Below are 23,355 nucleotides of genomic sequence, written 5' to 3' on the forward strand. Positions count from 1 at the left end.
GAAAGTCTTGGGGAACCATCATTAGTGAGTGAATAGGCCCACAGCATTTATAACCTCCCAGTGTCACATCTACATTTAATTGGGGAATGACTGTGGAAATATACCCCTCTATCCCCTGGCCTGATTGCAAATCAAAAGGACACTTTCCTCAATTTATAAAGACCTTAGAGATAAAACAATATCAGAGAAAAGTTGTCTATTTGGTCTCCGAAAGCATCTTGGCCTATATAATCAAGATACATCCTCTGTTCCATGATTCCAGAAGAAAGTCTAGATCTCGACTCAATTAAGCTCTCTCTCCATGGAGAATATTCGCAGGAAACCGTCCAATATAAAAAGAAAGAACAGAGCTGAGGGCAAACGAAAAAACGCTTGGGGAAGCCAAAGGGATAAGAAGTGAAGGCAAGCTCAGCAAATGAATGGCGGCAGTAGAGATGAATACTACCTGCTGGAATGCCTTTCTTCTACTGAGTTGCATGAAATTGAATCGTAGTGAAATCTGCCCTGTCACGTAGAAGCTTTCAGGCTAGGACCGAGACATTTTTCTACAAATTCTTAACAACGTTAACTTCCTATGAACAATCACTGAGACTGCTTCTTGGGCAACCCAAGCAGCCAAGAAGATGGGATAACTAATGATCCCTGCCTCCAGCTGAAGGAAAACATGCTTCAGCAAATAATGGCAATCCCTAATGAAATACCTATGCAGGATAATGAACAAAGGAGAGGAACTAGAAAATACACAAATGAGTCTTAGCCTAATTCATGCTTGGTATTCAACAAAGCCATCGGTCTTGAATTCCTAACATACCATAAAACAAGAAATCATTAGAAGCTGCCAATGCAATAGAATCTTTGCCGAACATATAATAAACCTTCGGAAGACACCTGCCATAAGATGTTTATAGCAGCAATAGCAACTCATACTTATTTGGAATGAAAATGAACTAACTCGTTTGAGCTTTACTGATTAAGTCAAAGATCACCGAGCAAAGAATATCACGGCCTGGCAAGCAATTTCACCTAAACTTGAATGTCTCTGTCTTTGGGTCTTCTGGGCCTCGGGGGCTGCAAGGAAAATGGGGCACCAAACTGTAAATTTGCACAGGCCAAATCATAAGTGGTCCAGAACTCACTTCTGGGTACCGTTGTGGCATATGTGCAGTTGCCCAAGTTACCCTAAAAGCACTATGAGAAGCAGCACGGCCCAGTAGCAAGAGCACGGGCTTGGGATTCAGAGAACATGGGTTCTAATTCTGGCTCCGCCATTTCTCTGCTGTGTGACTTTGGACAAGTCACTTCACTTTGCTGAGCCTCAATTACCTCATCTGTAAAATGGGGATTAAGACTGTGAACCCCATGTGGGACAACCTGATTACCTTGTATCTACCAGCACTTAGATCAGTGCTTGGCACATAGTAAGCACTTAAATATCATAATAATTACTATTATTATTATTAATACCAGGTTAGACATGTACAGAGGCTAGTACTGGGCCAGGCCCTAGATTTCTGGCCTATGCAGTCCTCTAAATTACAAGTGCTCATCTGCTCACGGAAAACCTAAAACGCACTGAGCTAAGTCAAGTAGAAACCAAAACAGGAAAGGTAAAGGAAACAGAATTGTCAGAGAGGAAAATTTGCTACGAGCATCGATCCGAAACAGGGTTCAAAGACTTAAGATCTAAAATTTGCAAAATATAGTCATTTCTAAGCACATTATCTATCAGGCACTTAAACAAAGAGAGCCAAAAAGACCAACTTTAATAAACAGAGAGGCAGCGTGGTCTAGTGGAATGAGCACAGGGCTAGAAGTCAGAAGACTCAGGTTCTGTTCTGTGATCTCAGGCAAATCAGTTAACTTCTCTGGGCCTTAATTTCCTCTTCTGAAAAATGGGAATGATAGATTGTATGTGCAACAGGGAACCTGTCTGACCTGATAACCTTGTACCTATCCCAACACTTACCATATGTTACTTAATACCAAAATGATTACAACTGTCTAAATTACAAAATTCAGTTGTGTGATATAGTTTTAAATGATCACGCTAAAGACACTTGGTGGGAGAGGCGATACAGTCACCAATCCCTTAATCACCACCACATCTTCCCACCCAACTAGGATTGTAAATATTCACCTGCTATGCAGAGTTATTAACGTAACCAAGCACTTATATTTTTACATGTCTGTAAACTCATTATGGACAGGAAATGTGCCTGCGAATTCTGTTGTACTGCAATCTCCCAAGCGCTTAGTACAGAGCTCTGCACATAGTAAGCACTCAGTAGATCCCATTGATTGTTGTCTACTGAGACTACAAGCACCCTGAGGGCAGGGACTGAGTACTTACTATGTGCAGAGCACTATACTGAGCACTTTGGAAAGTACTTTGTCATCCATGGTATACAGAAAAATGCACTGCCAAAGAAGTGATCAATATATGACATTTTATACAAAATGACTAAGGAAGCTATTTTAAAATAATAGATAAATGCCAGTGACACATGCAATTCTGTGAGGAGGCGAATTTTAGGCCAGGAGTTCAGTGGATTGAACTGCACATGGCCTAGCAACGCCTTAAACCGGTTCTAGCAGTCAATGTGAATTACTCTCAGCACACAGTGACATAACTGGGGCCCTGTTAACCCTCCTCCATCCATTCTGGCCTTCCCTCCTCTCTAAAAGAATCAGTTACCCAGAGCTGCCATTCCCCACTGCATGTTCCCAGGTCAGGAGTACAAAACCCATACCCCTCCGATTAGTTCTTCCCCCTACTCCCTACTTAGCTCCTGGCCCCCGTCTCCTGAGGCACAAAGTCCCCTATGTGCCTACATAATTAAGACCTACCCAGCTTCTTTCAGAAGAGGAAAACAGCAATGATATAAAGCCCGAGAGTCTTAAAGGGACCTGGCACCTGGCCCAAAATGAGGGATAAACTACAGCACTGCCTAGCATCCCACCCCACAGCTCTTACGCACATATCCTTATGTTCTGTCCCTGCCCCTGTCTTTTTATTTTAAAGTCTGTCTCTGCTGCTAGACTGTAATCTCTACTGGCATTGTGCTTATCAACTCTATTGTACCTTACTCTCCCAAGTGCTTAATGCATTGCTCTGCACATAGTAAGCACTCAATGAAAACCCTGGATTGATTGATTCCCCAGACCCGCCTGCAATAGCCTCCATTCTGGATCCTTGTCTCCTCCCAGGTTCTGCCACAGGGGTGGGAGAGATGGCAGCCTCCAAGGTCTACCTCGGCGCCAGTGGTGGTTTAAATATCTTAGCTGGCACAGATCTTGCACTCTGTCCAGGCCCAGAGCTTCTGGCTTTCAACTCAGGCTGCAGTAATTCTCACATGGAAAGGTTGGGACCATGACATCTGTGGTCAGTCTGCCACCTCCCCAGTACTCTGGCACTCCTGCCGAGTATGCTCGGGTGGGGAATCATCAGAAGCACACCTGCAGCAGCCAGAGAGTTGGGGAGGTGGCAAACAGAGGCAAGCATGGGATTGCTGTAAATTCTTATGGGCAGGGAATATATCTGCTAATTCTCTTGTATCCTACTCTCCCAAGTGCTTAGTACAGTGCTCTGCGCAGAGTAAGTGCTCAATAAGGGCAGATGGGGGGAGCTGCACCAGATCTTACTAGTCTTCCTGCAGCTGTTTCCCTTCACCAAAGAGTGGGCTGCCTGTGGCCCCTATTTACAGTAAACAGAGAAAGGGTGGGATAAGGGAGGAAAGGAGAGGGCACCTCTGCGTCGGGAGGCTCTCAAAGAGGTACTCTTGTCTAGGGCAAAGGATGGCTAAATTGTGCCATTTCTAGCATCATTTCTTCAGTGCAAATAAATAGTAATCTGCCTCCACAATGCACCTGTGTTAAACATAACATATATAATTGGAGTGCATCTATAGACTATTCACTGTATAGTCTTCCTTCAGAATTTTTTATATTAAGGCTGAGAAGGTCATTTTCATCCAGTGAATTACACTGCTTTACAGAGGTTAAAACTCACTTTCCTTTTAGTCATTAAGTTATTTTGTTCCTAAAGTCACATCATTCTGTGACACACACACCTACTCTCTCTCAGGAAAGCTGAGGGAAATAACAAGCAATCACAACATTCTCTTTTTCAGAACACACCATCCTAATAAGTGACATTTTCTTGACATTGCTTCAACTGCAACTGCTAAGTCTGTCGACAGAAAAACTCTTAAATCTATTGAGAGTGCATTCATGAAAATTCAGGGGGTTTGTGCTTAAATATTATGATAGAGCTTGTCTTTTTCAGAATTCTTCTAGCTCTTTACGCCTTTCCCTCATTGGGAAGGAGTGTAAGCACAGCTGAGGAAATGTAATACCCAATTTTTTTACTTTTTGGAGAATTATTATGAACTCTGATGTTAAAAATGAAATTTCTTTTTATGGTATTTGTTAAGAGCTTACTCATTTTCCAGACATTGTTCTAAGTGCAGGGGTAGATACAAGGTAATCAGGTTGGACAGAGTCCATGTCCCACATGGGGCTGAGATTCTTAATCCCCATATTTTACAGATGAGGTAACTGAAGCCCAGAGAAGTTAAGTGGCTTGCCCAAGGTCACACAGAGCAGACAAATAGCAGAGCTGGGACTAAAACCTATTTATTATAGGTTTATTTTGCATGTGATATTTTTGTGTGCGTTTGCACATTCACACACACACCTCAGTCAAGTCAGCTTTCCACAACTTAAGCCAAAAAAAATCTCATCTGCGATTAGAGGCACCTAGGGAAATGAGAGGCTAGAGGAGGAGTGATGGAGAGGTACTATGACTGCCTGCCACCCAAATTTCAGGTTATTTCTCTGGAATTTTCCCCACTAAAATTATTTCTTCCTTGGGATGTTCCCCATGTGACAGCAGTGGTTGCGCAAGGAAACTCCTCCAAGATAAATGTAAAACTTCAATACCTGGAGAGGACAGTGGGAAAATCTCTGTTCCCAGGAAATGACTGATCAGGATCTTCTTTTCTGGAACAGACATTCACTAGTAGGAATGTATTACCTCATCCTAATAAGAATACGGTGCTTTTGGCCAAGAACTGAGTTCTCTGATTTTTGAGTTGTCAGCTGGTATTTCAGCAAATACTGGGGAGTGAGGGATAGGCATACAATAGTCATAGCCAGTTCTACTTTTAAATAATGAAGAGGGCCTAAGCGTAATAATGTATTTACACAAAGGTCAGCAACTGAATAAGTTATTTTATGAATTATTTACAGCATGTAAATAATTCATGTATTAAAGCTAAATAAAACATCTTAATTCTTACCCAAACAGACTCTCAGCAATATCTCAGGGCATACAACTGATATTAACATCATCAATATAGGGCCAGGTGCACACTTCCTTTTACATCAGTTAATTTAAATACTACATGTATAAAAAAGTAATTATGACATCTCCTTAGAAGACTATCTTTATAAACTATAAATGAAAGGGAAAAGAAGTGAGGCTACAGCTGAATCTTGGCAAAGTGACATTTTTTCCTCCTACCATTTTTTTTTCTGCCTGCAAAATATGATCCCTGGTCCTATGAAATTCAGAATTCACGTTAAAACAATCACCCCATGTTTTTTGAGAAATTCACCATATTAAGTGAATAGGAGGCAAGGACAAGAGAAAATAATTTTTAACCATCCCTATTCTCATTTACCCTGTTAAAAACAGAATGACTCAAGTTTAACACTTGGCTTATTTGAATTGTTCGTGATGAAACACTGGACGAAAGATTACTTAAGGACCAACTGAGGAAGCGGACTGCTGCATGAAAAGTATGTAGAGAATGGCAGGAGAAAACAAATGACTTCCCTTTACGTTTACCCCTTCCAACTAAGAAATTAAAGAGATCCCACTTGAAAATAACAGAGTAGAGCAGTCCACGTTTCTATCAGAGATAGCCTACCTCGATGTCCTGGAGGCTGAATTCCTTTTGATCTTTAAAGTTTGCTGCTCCGGCACTCAACTCCATCAGCATTTTGGCTATTTCGGGCTTTATTGCCGCCGTGAGTCGGCTCGCCGCTTCCATGACGTGTTCCTGCACGTCTTTCAGTTGCATAGCTGCCTTAGAATAGTGAGAGTTCCTAAATACACTACTGAAAAGATCGGTGAGGAAAGTACTTGCCCGGCAAAACACATTGAGTGCATCCAGATATTTTGAGATACCCTGCTGGATGTCTGCAATTGGAGTTGTATGGGGCACAGGATGGTTGCAGCTGCCTGCAGCAGCTGAGGAAATCAGCGGGGACGAGGCCGCGGCAGTCGATGCCAGGGGTGCGCTCAGAGTCCTGCCTAACTCGGGCATCTGATACTGCTGGTGTTGCTGCACTTTCTGCTTGGACCCGCCAAGCAAAAAGCGCCGCTTGTAGTCCATTTTACTTTCCTGCGCGCTGCAGCAATACATAGGTGAGGAGTTGTCCCAAACGCCCGGAATCGATCGGCCGGCCGAGTCTCTCTTCGGAACTGAAGTTATGTGTGGTAGCGGTGGAGGACTGTGAACCCAGGCTTCACAAAAGGCATTTCAAAAAACAAAACAAAACAAAAACCAGGCTTTCGTCGAATCCGTATCAAGAGCGAGAGGGGTAGAAGGTTTGCTGATTTAGTGTTTTTTGTGCAGCCCTGCTGCACTTACAAACTGTAATCAAAAACAAAAAAAACCCCAAAAAAACCCCACAAGTACTGTGGCTCCAAAATACACTAAATGGACCTGTTTAGTAGCCTCCCCTCCCTATATTATTAGAGAGTAGAGAAAGATATTACTCAAAATTACTCTGCCCTCTGCAGCATATTTTGACACCCGGTGCTTTATTTTAAACCGACAGACAAAATAACTCTATCGTCTTTGAAAAATAATACCTTAAGATAGAACCTCAATTAATGGATCAGAAAAAGTAAAACCAAACCAAAAAGCTACACTGATCAACAGCGATTATAAAACGCAGTGCAGTCTTCACTTGAAACCAAGTCTTTATGACAGCAGATCAAATTTCTTCACTTTCGACAGAGCCTGTCTGTCAAATCCATTTACTTGTAGTGTTTCCTTTTAATACTGAAAAATAAATTTTCCACTTGGGTTTTCTGAAGGCTCTGCAAGTATTAAAAGCTGGAGTGTTTGTTCTTGCAAGCCTCCACCTCCTTCTCTTCTGTTGGCTGAGGTAGTTATTTCCGTTGTAACATTAATAAATTGGTGCTTCCAGATTGAGTTTACCCTCAATTGTAGAGTCTGAAGCAAGAATGCACAATGTATTTATAAGGCCTCTAGGTCATTTCCTGTCAGGAGAAAAAAAAAGAGTTAAGAAGGTTATGGAACAATGAGTAATTTTGTTAAATGTTTTAACTTTTGCTGTGTTTGGTTTGTATTTCTCTTGGGATTAGCTGTCAACAACAAATTGGATCAAAAGTGGTTTATCCTAAGTTACTGCATCTGCATTTTCAATGCCACTAACAGTGAATGCACAAGTTAATAACTATAATGAAATCTGCTACCAGAAACAAGTAAATACAAAGCTCCAACTAACTATTGTATAGTGTGGGCGAAGCGTTTTAAGAAATCAGTTTAAAACAGGAAAAGTCAATGGACAACTTGGAAAATCTGGAGGCATGACGACAGTCTCCAGCAATTCTTCCCAGTTATGAGGGGGAAGAGAGAGTGGGGGAATGGTGGCTGGGGGAAGAGGGGAATAGAAGCAGCAGAGAAGCAGCGTGGCTTAGTGGAAAGAGCATGGGCTTGGGAGCCAGAGGATGGAGGTTCTAATTCCGGCTCTGCCACTTGTCTGCTGTGTGACTTTGGGCAAGCCACTTAACTTCTCTGTGCCTCAGTTACCACATCTGTCAAATGGGGCTTAAGACTGTGAGCCCCATGTGGGACAGCCTGATTACCTTGTAATTACCCCAGCGCTTAGAACAGTGCTTGGCATGTAAAAGCGCTTAACAAATACCAAAATGAATGAATTAATTAATTAGAAGGAAAGAAATGACTTCAACATTCAACTGCCGGTCAGACAGATTGGTAGATCCCAATTTTTTTTAAAAAAGGATACCCATGAGCATATGCAAGATATTTAAGTGGTACAATATTTTCCCCACAGATTAGTTTATAGAATTCTTGAATTACTTTCAAATGGCCAAACTTCAAGCCAATACCACCAGCTTAAAAATAATCTCTAGATGTGTAAGCAGAACTGGATTGCTAACTTTTGGTTTCTTTTTTTACTTCAAAATCTGACAATGGCTAAAACTTGAGACTAAAATCCTAACATAAAACATTAATGCATTTTTATCCATATTGTCACTCTAATCACATTAACTTTGCGTAGTTGTCAACATGCATTTTGCTTTAGGGGTGCCAATCAATGAATGTAAACAAATGTGAAATATGTAATTTATTTGATTTATGGAAAGGACTCCTAGGCCTGAGAATAGCTCTAGAATATAAACTGAATAAAGGGTAGACCAACAGTCAATAAATAAGAATGGCCTGGAATTAATATGCTTGCTCAAACGAACAGACAGGCAGTGAAGATTGCCAGTCACTAGTTCGTAATTTCCTAATCAATCCAACAATCTATAGTCCTTATTTGGGGAAATCGTGGTTATCTTCCGAGACTATAAGTCTCAACTACACTCTTTCAAGCTACGTACAAATGATTCTTATAAGCACTTTGCTCCCAACTTTTACTTTTTCAAATTCATGGCATTAAGAAACTATTTTAAGGATTTTTAAAAATCAAAATTAGTCAGATTAATGATTCACTCCACCCACAATACTTTTCTTCCTCCCCTCCCGACATAAGCATAAATACCAACATAATAAAGAATGAAGCCTTACAAGATTTTAAATGTCACATACTTAACTGGGAATAATTTTTTGCCTTCGAGAGAGGTAAAAATGCCTTTGGGAATTTTCTACAGCACATTTTCCACACTGCATAATAGGACCAAAAAGACCTTTGAGTTAACATATATATGATGTTTTCTATTATATGAGCAAGAAAATAATGTTCTAGGAAGAGTTTCTCAACTTTTGAACTCTTCCATTTACATCACTCTCCCTTAAAATAATTTCTTACTTGTGATTTTGACCAGACCCACAATCAGCCATCCCAGCATATCTTGAAGAATTTATTAACTTTCCTCAATTTCTAATATTCTGTTCTCCCCACCCCCAATCAATAGAAAACTATAGGAGTAGAGATTTAATGTATATAATTATTGTAAATAGAGTTTAAAGAACAGCAATATCAAATTCTTAAAATACTGTTACAACTCATATTTTCTTTGGATTCTCAGCTCCTTATATAATCATAAGTGAAGGAGGTTGCTTCAAAAGCAAGCTGTATCTAAATCATACCATTGGTTGAGCTAAATCTTGGTCTCTGTTTCTGGATCATTTCCAGTCTATCGGCTAAAGACAATAAGACCAGATTTCCCTGTCTGAGCCTGGGGCCCCACCCTTTCGACCAGGTCTTCCACTTGACTTAGGCCTTCAGACCCCACTTTCCCCTCTCCTGGAAAGAAAAGATCAACGGGATAAGTTTGCTGAAAAGATAAAAGCAATTCGGTCCCCATGTCCCCACTTCTCAAAAACCTCCAACAGTTGCCCCATCCACCTCCGCATTCAGAAACTCCTAACCATCAGCTTTAAGGCACTCAATCGGCTTGCCCCCTCCTACCTTACCTCACTGATTTCCTACTACAACCCAGCCCGCACATTTTGCTCTTCTAACACCAACCTCCCAGCTGTACATCGATCTTTTCTATCTCACCACCGGCTCCTTACAAACGTCCTCGCTTTGGCCTGGAACTCCCTCCCCATTCATATCTGACAGTTCACCCCTTTCTCCACTTTCAAAACCCCTCTAGAATAATTCCCCCAAGAGGCCTTCCCTGACTAAGCTTTCATTTCCCTCTTCTGCTCTGAATTCTCTCCTCCTTCCCATCTGGCAGACTCTCCCCACCTTCAAAGCCTTTCTAAAATCACATCTCATCCACATTTCCTTTCCTGGCTAATCTCTCATCCTTCCACTGGATCACTCTCCCAGTGTCACCCAAGTGTTTGCGTCCTTAACCCCTATTAGGTACTCACTCCATTCCCTCATCACACCACTTGGGAACTTAGCCTTATTCTCAACTGCTTTCCCTACCTGTAATTTAGCCTGCCTCCTCCGCTAGATTGTACCTCCCTGAGAGCAGGAATAGTGTCTAACTCTATTATAATACGCTCCCAATTACAGCTCAGTGCATGATAAGCACTCAGTATGTAATATTGATTCATTGGTTTCTCTCCTAAAACCCTTCAAAACAGACATTCATTCAACAGTATTTATTGAGCACTTACTTTGTGCAGAGCACTGTACTAAGCCCTTGGAATGTACAATTCGGCAACATGCCCAATGATGGGCTCACAGGCCAAAAAAACAAATAGACAAACAGAGAAGCAGCATAGCCTAATGGATAGAGCATGGGCCTGGGAGAGTCATGAGTTCTAATCCCGGCTCCACCACTTGTCTGCTGTGTGAACTTGGGCAGGTCACTTCACTTCTCTGGGCCTCAGTTCCCTCATCTGTAAAATGGGGATTAAGATGGTGAGCCCTCTGTGGGACAGGGACTATGTCCAACCCAAATCTCTTACATTTACCCCAGTGTTTAGAACAGTGCCTGGCACATAGTAAGCACTTAAATACCATCGTCATCATCTACCAAAAAGTGGCTGATAAACACTTTGACTGATTCAAAACTAAAAGCAAGCAATGAAGGTTGACAAAAAGGTGTTTAGTTATTTAGATACCATAATGGTTTCCCACAAGCTTTATATTATTTAAAATTTTAATAACATTCTTCAGAGCTTTAACCCTATTCCCTTTGCTGAACATGTGTTTGCTATCATTTTACCACATATCTTGACGTTCTGTCAGAATCAGTTTATAAATTAATTCCAAACTGGGGACAGGTTGCAGATAGAAGAACTTTGGTGATTACATCCTAAAGCCAGATAATTCTAGTTAATGAAAATTAACCCATGGGTTTCAACTTTGAAAAAGAATAGTGAATATACTCTATACTCGAGAACTAAATTTTAACTGAATCCAATACAACATTAAAGATCACTTCTGTACCAAGATATTGTATACACATGTAGAAAATTTTTCTCTTGTCAATAGTCTGATTCCCAAATGAAATGCAGTTCCTAGGCAGGTTCTCAAAAGACTAATTTACACCTAGATATTTTGCTTTTTCTAGACCCTCTTAATTTAGACTAATCAGGAAACACAAACTCACTGCAAGATGCTAGAACAATTCTGCTGATTAGCTTACGACAACTAGCTCACACTTATCAAGAATTGATTCAGCACTTTTTCCTCCACGAGCTCTCAGCTTTCTGTGTATGTGGTCTCCCCTCTTTGACCCTGCCATTTTGAAAGAACACCTGTACAGGGATCAAGAATCTTGCAACTTTCTCTCCCTGCATCACATGGACAATTTAGGAATTATACAAATCTACTGAAAAGTATTAATGAATGGTTGGTTTGTTCATAATCTATGGAGAACAAGGTGTCCTGGTTACCACTGTTAAGAGAGAAAAATATAAGTATCCAAATGGCTTTCTAGCAGCATTTTTTATTAGTGATCAAGTATTTAGACTGCAAGCCTCATGTGGGACAGGGACTGTATCCACCCAATTATGTTGGATCTGCCTCAGTGCTTAGAAAAAATAATAATAAAAATTATGGTATTTGTTAAGCACTTACTATATGCCAGGCACTGTACTAAGGGCTGCGGTGGATACAAGCAATACAGTAAGTGTTCAATAAATATCAATATTGCTACTTTGGAGAATGCCTTCAACTAAATAAAATTAATAGTTATACTTCATATCAAGCTCAAATCCCTCAGTGCCTAAATCTACACCTTAGAAATTAAGTCGGTCACTTTGGAAGGAACTTTAATGCAGCAGAGGACCAATGACTTCATTCCAATGACTGCACAAAGTGATCCGGAAGATTTAATGCTTCTGCCAAAATCCTTGAATTCCGGGAAGTAAATTTAGGCATCGGAGAATTTGGCTCAGCATTTCTAATTGGCAATTTCAGTGACTGAAGGAAATCAATGTGCTAGATCTAAAATTGATACCCAGTCGGTTTGTTTTGTACTTAGAGAAGAAAATTCAGTAATGTTTACAGCTATTTCTAACATTTTAGATATACACATATAGGCACATATGTTTATACTACATACACCCACACAAAAATGCATATACATACACACAACCTCATATTCATAAATAACTTGGGCTAACCTAAAGGCTAAGGAATTAAACTAGGTACGGAAAAGGTTCAGAGACTATAAAAGTTCAAGTTTCCTCACTCCTCAACAACCACCAGTGGTTGCCCATTCACCTCCGCATCAAACGGAAACTCCGTTACCATCGGCTTTAAAGAACGAATTACTTTGCCCACACCTTACTGCTCTCCTACTAGAACCCCCGGCCCGCACATTTCACCCCTCTAAGGCCAACCTACTCACTATACCTTGACTTCATCTAACTCGCTGCCGATCTCTCGCCTCTGGTCCGGAGTGCCCTTCCTCTTCATTTCTGACAGACCATTACTCTCCCCATCTTCAAAGCCTTATTGAAGGCACATCTCCTCCAAGTAGGCCACGCCTGACTAAACCCTCCTCTCCTCTTCTCCACTCCCTTCTGCATCACCCTGATTTGCTCCCTTTATTCACCCCTCTCAGAGCCCCACAGCATTTATACATATCTGTGATTTATTCATTTATATTAACATCTGTCTCCCCCGGGGATATGCCAACTCTGTTATATTGTACCAAGCGCTTAGTACAGTGCTCTACACACAGTAAGTGCTCAATAAATATGATTGTTTGATAAAAATAAACCAAAACCCAGAAATCTGATTGATTTCCTACACTACTAGAGCTGACAATCACCTGCAGAAAGGGAGATATGGGAAAAATTTAAAGTCCACAAATTTCATTAAAGCCACTAAGTGTCAACCGTTTTCTAAACCAAATCTTAAAGAAATAGCTACTTACAGTACCAAAACTGACCAAATAGACTTTCATTTGTGAAGCGATGTCATCTAGTGGAAAGACCATGGGCCTGGGAGTCAGGGGGCCTGGGTTGTAATCCCCAGATCCACCATGTGCCTCCTGGGTGATCTTGGGCAATTCACTTATAACTTATCTGTGCTTCAGTTACCTCATCTGTTAAATGGGGATTCAATACCTGTCTCCCTACAAAGATTATAAGTTCTGTGTGGGGTAGGGACTGTGTCTGTTCTGATTATCTCGTATCTCCCCTAGTGCTTAAAACAGTGCTTGACGACACATAGTAAGCGCTTAATACCACAATCATTTATTTATCATTTATTTTTTCTCCCTGCTCCAACACATCCACTGGTAAAGGGGCTAAAAAGTAAATCAATGAATCAAAAATGGTATTTATTGCGCACTTACTATGTGCGGAGCCCTGTACTAAGCACTCAGAAAAGGGCAATACAACAGAAGTAGCAGGCACGTTCTTGCCCATAACGAGCTTGCAGTCTCGGCGGGGAGGGAGACATGAATAAACAATTTATAATATATAATTTAAAAATGTGTAAATAAGGAAACCAACGGCTTAAAGAGCAGAGAGTAGTTCTGCCTAAAAACTCCACAAACTATTTGAGTCTCTGAATAACAGGGATTTGGGAGTATTTTTATTCTCACAAATACCGGGAACCTTATTTGCACAGGAAAGAAGTTCTGCCTCTAGCATTAAAAACACAAACATGAGCTTTTCATAGTATTCAGCCAAATTCTATGATCTTTCCCAAATGGACTGACTCACTAACAAGTAGCCCCAAATTTCTCTTAATATTCCAAACACACAATCCATCAAAACTCAAGGCTTACTTAAGACACAACTGACTTTTTAACATCACTGTCATATATCACTGAGTTAGTACCAGCTCCTAACCGTCTTCTGTTCTGTCTGATGGTGAACTTGCTTATGTAGTTCAGTGAAATGAAAAAGGAGAAAGAACCCAATATACTCTAGCACTGAAATATTTTGCATCGAAGAGTTTATTGGAATAAAAAATTAAAGCATTATAAACAATTGCTTTAATGAAAGCAAGGCTGAAAATGAGTATACAATTATTTTACATTAATATATAATTATCCCTGAGCAATGTACTAATATAAGAAATTTGTAGAGCAAACATGTACCCACTCTCTACCCAAACTTGTTTCCAACAAACAAACACTATTAATGAATTAACCTCTAGGGGAAGGTCAATAGATCATTCCTGTAGCATTTGTTCCTTCATCCTCAATCCCATCAACTCCTTGGAACCAGCTACAAAATCTAGCCTAGTGATCATCCTAAAAGGGCACGGGAACCTGAGATCTAAAGACAAATCAGTTGATCCCAACTGCCCTGCTTCCCCCTCACAGAGGATAACATTTTTCTCTCTGGGATAGCTTTAGGTCGGTTCAGGATCTGCTGAGAAATGAGAAGGGAGCAACACTGGCCAATGATGATCACGGGAGGCATAGAAGCCTGCTAGCTTTATGGTATCAAGTCTGGATGATATCCAGGAGTGGCAAACAGAGTTAACAACCTGTGTGACCACCTCCCTCTGGAGAATCAATTAATCAGTAACAACTGCCCCAAAAATAAAAACTGTCAACTCTAAGGTATTTCTAGTGACAACGTATGGATCCTAAAGCTGGACAGTGAAAAAAAACAGGATAGACAGAACATTGATACTTTTGAAATGTGGAGCTGGAGAAGGCTTTTGCGAACACCATGGACTCCCCCAAAAGACAAACAAATGGATTTTAGAGCAAATTAAATCAAAGTGATCGTTGGAAAGCCAAATGACTCGAGTTAGAGTAGAATATTTTGGACACGTAATCAGGAAGACTAATTCTCTGGAGAAGACACTAATGCTAGGAAAAGGCCAGGGAAAACATGGAAGAGGCAGGCCAGCAGCTAGATGGATAGAGACCACAACAACAATAACGGAAAAACCATTAGAAAGGTGGCGGATTATGGCAGAGGGCAGGACGTTCTGGAGAAAGTATACCTATGGAATCGCGATTAATCGGAAACTACTCGAAGGTACTTAATAATAGTAATAATAAATTATTAACTGCTTCCTCTGTGCAAAGCATTGTAGTAAGAGCTTGAGAAAGCACAATACAACAAAGGTGACAGATACAACCCCTGCCCACAGAGAGCTTACAGTCTACCAGGGGAGGCAGACATTAAAATCAATTACAGCTAGGGAAAATACATATATTACGTATGTAAACACGAATACCCACTGCATTTATGGAGCACTCTACTATGCTCTTTGGAAACAGAAGTCTGAAACAGCCCCATAGGTACTGCGATTTATGGCATAATCTGGGAGGTAGTGTGATCTGGTGCAGTGAAGAACATGATACTGGGAGTTAGGAACCCAGGATCTAATCCTACCTCTACCACTGGTCTGCTGCATTACCTTGGGCAGACAAGTCACAACTCTTCTGGGCCCCTTTCCTTATCTATATAAAGCAGATAAGATACCTTGCTCTCCCTCCCTCAAACTGTGAGACCCACTGGATGAGGACTGTGTCTAATCTGATTCATTTGTATCTACCTCAGTGCAGAGCAGTTTTGGGTCCATATTAAGAGCTTAAAAATACCCCAACTATAATTATCATTATCTGAAATCTCTACAATTCTCCCAAAAAAACTGAAACCAAGAGAAGAATCTAAGCCACTTTTCTCAGTTTCATCATTATTCTCCTTCAAAATATCCAGATGTGGGTAAATGTGATGAATTTCAAGCCACTGCATTTGGATTTATGAAACTGTTTTGTGGAACTTCTACTCAAACATTATGGTCATTTTTGACTGTGATTTTAGTTCGCTATTTGTAAAGATAATAATTGGCCAGGCTAGCAACCAATTTTCAAAGCGGCAAGGATAATTAATAATAATAATGTTGGTATTTGTTAAGCGCTTACTATGTGCCGAGCACTGTTCTAAGCGCTGGGGTAGACACAGGGGAATCAGGTTGTCCCACGTGGGGCTCACAGTCTTCATCCCCATTTTACAGATGAGGGAACTGAGGCACAGAGAAGTTAAGTGACTCGCCCACAGTCACACAGCCGACGAGTGGCAGAGCTGGGATTCGAACTCATGAGCCCTGACTCCAAAGCCCATGATCTTTCCACTGAGCCGCCAGGAGGAGGAAGTGGGTAGCACAAATCGGCCAAGAAGCACGCTTGGGACAGAGGGAGGAAGAACTATCCAAAATGATTATAGAATAGAGTCAATGTTTCCATTTATTCTAGGAGAGATGGAGTGTTCAGGCTTTGATCTTCCTCAGGTTTTATGGTTTAGTTAGTTGTGTTTAGTTAAAAAATTGCAGTTTAGCTAACTGAAAGGACTCAAACTGACATGCAGAGAGCTACAAAAAAAGTCAATGAAATAGATCTGCCTCTTCACATTGACCAGAAATTAAAATACAAAATACTTTTTAGATTCCAACAAATAGGCTACTCTGGAATGGTTTGAGCCCTAATATTTCCAAGAGGCATTTAAAGCTATTTTAAATAAATTTTCGGTAAACAGAAAATACTGATGTAGTCTTAAATTACAACTAATGGGGAGGACATTGTTAGGAAATCTGTGACTTCAGTTCGTACTTGGGTCTTACAACAGTTGTGAAATGAGAACATTTTCTTCATGCTAATATGCCCATTTATGTCTCATTACCATAACGTCTGTGTTTTGACAAGCAGCTTTCAGAAGCTTTCTAGGCTTACTTCATTTGAGTAATAGTAGATCTGTGAATAAACAACTGGAATTAGGCCCAGAAAAGCCAGGTACACTATTCCCTGGGAAAAGATAGTGTTTAGTGTTTGGAGACAATGCAAAAGAGGGGTGGGAGGGTGGAGGAGGACAATTTAAAAACTACAGAAGTTACCCTTCTCAGTTTAACATGACAAAGCAGGATTAAAAAAGGGAAGGACGACTAACAACTACCCCACACACACACCCCATCTCCGAACACACTAAAACCCCTTGACTCTGTATGCAAGGCACAAGAGCAGACTTCCCAGTTGGAGAACCCTTTAGTGAGATTAACATTCCTTCATCCCAACAAGCCTTTGCATATACTAGTTAGCCAGGGTGCATGGGGTCCAGACTACCCTGAACCAAGGTACTTGGGTCAACTCTATATCCCTTCAAGAGGAAGGACTTGTCCCCACCCTTTTCAAGAGTCAGTCATAAAGAATAAAAATGTCTTACCATCCGAGATATGAATTCACTACAATTATTCAGGCTCTGTGTTTCAGATTTTAAAAGCTTCATTAGAATAATATTAAACGATATGTCACCAAATTTTGTCGGTACTCACTTTCACAGCATCACTAAAATTTGCCCTTTCCTCTCCATCCAGACTGCAACGACGCTGATCCAAGTGTTTATTTCCTGCCTTGAATACTGCATCAGCCTCTTCGCTGACCTGCCTGTTTCCCGTTGCAGTCCTTACTTCACTCTGTTGCCCAGATCATTTTTCTAAAAAAAAACATGTTCAGTTCACATCTCCCCACTCCTCAAGTTCCATGGTGGTTGCCCATCCACCTCCACATTGAACAGAAACTCCTTACCGTTGGCTTTGAAGTACTCATTCACCTTGCCCGCTCCTACGTCACCGGCTGCTTGCCTACTACAACCCAGCCCACACACTTCGCTCTTCTAATCCCAACTAACTCACTGTACCTCAATCTCGTCTATCTCGCTGCCGACACTTTGCCAACATCCTCCATCTAGCCTGGAACTCCCTCCCCCGTCATATGAGACAGACCACCACTCTCCTCACCTTCAAAGCCTTATTAAAAGCACATCTCTTCCAAGAATCCTTCCCTAAGCCTTCATTTCCCCTGGACCTTCTCCCTTCTACCTTGCTTAGATCTGTAACTTAGATCTGTTCCCTTAAAGCACTTGATATTCACCCCAACCTCAGCCCCACAGCACTTAGACACATAATCACAATTTATTTTAATTCTGTCTCCCCCTCTAGACTGTAAGGTCCTTGTGGACAGGGAAAAGATCTACCAACTCTGCAGCAATCGTACTCTCCCAAGCATTTAGTATTCACTCAATAACATTTATTGAGCGCTTACTATGTGCAGAGCACTGTACTAAGCACTTGAAATGTACAATTCGGCAACAGGTAGAGACAATCCCTGCCCAAAGACTGGTACTCCGCATACAGTAAGATTCAATAAATGCCACTGATGGATTGTTTGGGTTTTTTTTAAACTTAATTGCAAAAGAATGCAAATCTCTACAGATGACTGAAGGCTTTACTATTTATACTGGCATTCGATTTGAGCCGAAATTGGTCAGATTTGAGCAGAATTAGGACACGGTTCCCGGCAACACACCTCCCTTGCACATCTCCCTTGCGTGGAGAGTGAGAAGCAGTTGTTGCATTCGTAGCAGAATGATTGCCATTACCCCATAATTTTGGCAAACACTATAGTTTCTAAACGGTCCCTCTAGCCAAACCTTTTACCAGAACTAACAAGTAGTCCAAGAGCTGACTGAAGTGGTAGGAGAACGCAATGTACTAAGCACTAGGAAAGAACACACAGGTGGCAATTTGACATTGTCCCTGTCTAATTCTCAACTGTGTACTGTACTTCTCTTTCCTCTTCTTGTGCCTACCTCCCAAAAGATAATGCCAAAAGGCACACAATAGTACGGTTAAGAGCAAACTGAAGGTGTAGATAATCTATAACCCAAGAAATGTATTTAGTTCCTGAACAATTGAGGGACGGTAGAATACTGTGTCCTGGTAAGTGCTTACTAGTTTATTGAAAATAAGGCCATTCAGACCAAGAGTACTAAACGGCATGGGGAACAGTGTAAATTTATTATATTAAATGTGCCCCCAAATAAAAAATGTTTACCCAGTCAACATACTATTCATATGCTCACTGCTCAGGTAAAAGTGGAGTGATACTCTGAAGTGTACGAGTGTTGTAAGGAATACTGGCATTTATAATTCATTAGTGCTAGTGTGGAAAAGCACTAAAAATATATGAAGACATAAATTTCTAAATTTCTCATTATTGCTAATTTTGATATTATTTCATTCCAATGAAGACAATATTATATATTTAAACCATTCATACCATTCTCCAGAACCAGTTATGGTAGAATTGCACTATTTACCAGATGCATACTTGGCACTATAGTAGACAACTGTTGCATATAGAAAAATATAACTTTTACCCCCTTTGGGGATAACACTAAAAATCCTAGGAGGCTAGTCATCTTGACACCTGTTCCACTAAGAAAAGCATATATTTAAAAACTACCTCACCATTTAGGGATAGTTTTTCTATACTTATGCCTTTGTGCTATTGATTTCGAGGTAAGAGACAATACACAACTCAACCTGCCATTTTCATAAATTATACATAGTTTTAAGAGAATTAAATTACTCTGTGAATTCATGTTCATCAAAAATAAATCACTTTGTTTTTAATCATTTCCTTTTCTTTTCCCTTCCTTAACCAACCTTACTTTGAAATTGTAAATGTATCTAATGTAATACAATTCTCGCCTATGAATCGACACCTTATCGTGACAAGAGAGTCTGCATACACTGATGAAGCTTAGAGCTATGCCATATGGGACTATCCATAATGGAAAGGTCTAAGCCAAAGCATCGGATAAGTCAATTCACCTGTGCTGGGCAGCAGCGGCACAAGAAAGATTCAAAGGCGGATGATCAAGTCATTCATTCAATCATATTTATTGAGCGCTTACTATGTGCAGAGCCCTGTACAAAGTGTTGGGGAAAGGACAATACAACAACAGACACATTCCCTGCCCACAATGAGCTTACAGTCTGGTGGAGGGGGGTAGGAGGGAGACAGACATCAATACAAATAAATGACAGATATGTACATAAGTGCTGTGGGGCTGGGACGGGGGAAGACCAAAGAGAGTAAGGGTGATGCAGAAGGGAATGGAAGATGAGGAAAAGTGGGGCTTAGTCTGGGAAGGCCTCTTGGAGGAGATGGGCCTTCAATAAGGCTTTCGGGTTGGGGGCTCGGGGGGAGGAGAAGAAAAGTCATGTCCGTCGGATTTGAAGCGGGAGGGCATTCCAGGCCAGGGGAAAGATGTGGGCTACGTTGAGGCCCAGTGAAAAGGTTAGCACTAGAATTGCAAAGTGTGTGGGCTGGGTTGTAGAAAGAGAGAAATGAGGTGAGGTAGGATGGAGCAACACTGATCAAGGACAACGGCAGAGACTCAAGTTTCTCAAGAAGGCAATGATAAACCAATTCCGTATCTTTACTAAGAAAACTCTATGGATACACAAAGAAAAATGATCTTATGACAGAAGATGGGACATTCTGAAGAGGAGGTGTCCATGGAGTTGATAAGATATGGGTCAGAAATGACAACATCATTTAAAAAACAAAAAAAAATACAATGTGGTCTCAGATACATTCTTGAATGAAAAAAGTTAAAAGAATACTGAATTTTTTTTTCCTCTAGCACCATTTGAAGGAGCTTCCAGATATGTTCCAAAAATTTTGGCGCACCATCTTTAGTTTCACCAGGTATGAAAGAAAAATAGCAATGCCCCCAAATAAAGGCCTTTTCCTACACTCTTCCCACCATCACAAAAGGTTCTTTTGGGGGCAACTGGTTGTGCCCAAAGACAAGCCATCCTCTGTAAAGTGTCTCCCCACCAAAAGCTGGGGGCAGAGGGGGCAGAGGAGAATGTTAGAAAGCAAAACCTTAGAGGCAATATATCTATGAACCAAGAAATAAGTCACAGTCCTGAAAAAGCTATTTGTACTTGGTAGTCATGTTGACTCTAAATAACTCACAATTTTAACTTCTAAAATATTAAATATAAATGTTGAAATATTGCATTCTCGAACCTATTATGAGCCTTAGAACAATGAAGAGCCAAACCTCTGCTACACTAGTCACATTGCTCCACTTCTTTTTTTTTTGGTTTTACTTGGTGTGAGTTTTTGTCCTTATCTTGTATGTTGAGTCAGAGTTTTTTATCCTAGCATCTCTCCTTATGAATCCGTTTTCACTCCACTCTCAATCAACAGTATTTATTGAGCGCTAACTATGGGTAGAACACTGTACTAAGCTCTTGGGAACCCTACTATACCTTTGCGGGCCAGGGACCCGCATTTAGCCCAGAGCTTTGCACACAAAAAGCACTTACTAAGTACTCTTACAAAACATTTGTAGATAAACCTATTCAATAAACCAACAGCAAAATCTACTTAATGCCACAGTTCATATAAATGTCTTCTGCTAATTTACCCCACCTTGCTCCTAAGGTACTACAGAATTTCTAAGCTAGGAGTGGGCAATTATTTTGCCACATACTACATTTGTAAACTGTAAAAGTCAGCCAACAGTGGAAAGCTAGGAGGTGATGGAGTTGAAAAAATTAAAAGGGAGGAGGAGGGGAGAAGTGGATTTAAATCGCAGAAGTGCGCTTCCATCCTAAGAGGTTCCTTTCTAACTTGAAGTTGGCCAAAGAGACAGTTAATTTCAGTTAGTTAGTTACTAACAGTTCATTAGTCCTTCCGATTGACGAAGGGGCCACTAAAAGCGAAAGATATTGAATCTAGAGATGGTCCAAATCTAACTTGTGCTAAAAAATTGCTCGGAGGGTCACATTCAGCCCATAAACCATATTTTACCCAAGAGGTAAACACCCTTCAGGGACAGGAATTTTGGCAGGGAGGGATGGAGGGAAAATGATCCCCTGAATGATATAACTAAGAGTTTGAGGACTTTTTCAGACTATGGACCCTTTTTTCCAAAATCATAAAAATTCATGTCAGGCCACCATTAAACTTACTTACTTTTTCCAACATCCATTTTATGAACCCTCCTCCTTTCTTAATATGCTCCCTCTTACTGCAGCCACTTATCTTCCTATAAGAAAAGTACATGAAATACTTCAGTAATGATAGAGTTGAAAGGATTTATATATTTCACAGTAAGCACTCAATTAATACCATTTTTGATTATTACTTTGGGTCATTAATGAACTTCAAAAGTGTCATAGTAAAAAAATATGATGGACCTTCTTCATTCCAGAGAATTGTCAAAATGAGGTTTTAACACAATATGCCTCACGTTCCAGTATTTTAAATTAAAACGATCAATACTATTTGTCAAGTGTTTACTCGGTGCAGAACACTGCACTAACCACTTCAAAAACCACTAAAGAAGTTGATAGAGATAAGCATCTATTAAGCTTCAAATTTTTCAATTTAGAATTTCAGACAAGGACAAATGCTCAGTATAAATACTGTAAAAATGGTGATATTTTCTCCACATTCACATTACTATCTCAATTGAGCTAGTTAAAGGGGGCTTTTGTTCCCCTTCAGATATTTCCAGAGGGTAAGAAGACCAAAACCTTTAAGAACTAACTCACCCCCATTTTATTGAGAAATGTCATGTATCCAGTTGTACTCAAAAAGAGTGAGAACATAAAATCAATTTTGGGAGTTTTCCCTTTATTTGCCAAAAAGACCTGGTACCATTTGTAGAAACATCTGAGAGAGAAGGAAATAAGCATTTCCCTGACATAAAAAAAAATACAAAGATGTTTATGCAAGCTATTTTTTAGGATTTAAATTAAATGGGAAATACAGAGAGGATTAATGATATGCCTCCATGAAACAAGAGTTGCAATCATTTTTTGAAAAGCAGATCAAGAAAAGGTGGAGGTGGAATGGAATTTAAATTAGTTTTCAGGTACCAGTCATATTGTTGTTAAAGGGACTCTTTAACATATCAGGTTAATGAAATGGAGATGTATCATGGTCTAGTGAAAGAGGAAGGGCTCAAGAGTTAGGAGACCTGGGTCTTAGTCCCAGCTCCACTACTTGCCTGCTGTGTGATCTTGGGCAAATCACAACTTCTTTTAGCCTCAGTTTCCTCATCTGTAGGGGATTCGAGCCCTCCTGCTTAGACTGTGAGCTACATGTGCTCACATTATCGTCATCATTAACAGTACTAACAGTAATTAGCAATCATAATGATGATGTCGATAAGTAATAAAATGAATGACTTCTTTTTCCACCAATAATCTCAAATGAGATGTGGGAAAATTATTTTCCACCTAAGTACATTGATGTGAAATAATTTCTCAAAATAATTCATTCTTACATCTTTATATAGTCTCATTGCCCTTCTTTTTCTCAAAATAGAACATTTCAGTCTATAGAGCTTTTATTTTGTTTGGCCTTAG

The 23,355-nt window shown here is 40.3% G+C and overlaps 1 protein-coding gene across 4 annotated transcripts in view; it reads right to left on the reverse strand.

Annotated features, from left to right (window-relative positions):
* GARRE1 (granule associated Rac and RHOG effector 1) overlaps positions 1 to 23,355 on the reverse strand; it is an 80,671-nt gene that overhangs the window by 36,153 nt on the left and 21,163 nt on the right. For 2 of the 4 annotated variants that reach the window (XM_029074863.2, XM_029074861.2), the window contains exons 2-3: positions 21,956 to 22,028; positions 5,934 to 7,297 (exon numbers count right to left, since the gene is read on the reverse strand). In XM_029074863.2, the coding sequence (XP_028930696.1) occupies positions 5,934 to 6,431 (498 nt within the window). In that variant the 5' untranslated portion in view covers positions 6,432 to 7,297; positions 21,956 to 22,028. Of the gene's footprint in view, positions 1 to 5,933; positions 7,298 to 17,448; positions 17,535 to 21,955; positions 22,029 to 23,355 lie in introns of those variants that run through there. The other 2 variants (XM_016228222.3, XM_029074862.2) reach the window with 2 other exon arrangements.

The sequence above is a fragment of the Ornithorhynchus anatinus genome, chromosome 11 (assembly GCF_004115215.2).
Source record: "Ornithorhynchus anatinus isolate Pmale09 chromosome 11, mOrnAna1.pri.v4, whole genome shotgun sequence".
Classification (NCBI taxonomy): Eukaryota; Metazoa; Chordata; class Mammalia; order Monotremata; family Ornithorhynchidae; genus Ornithorhynchus; species Ornithorhynchus anatinus.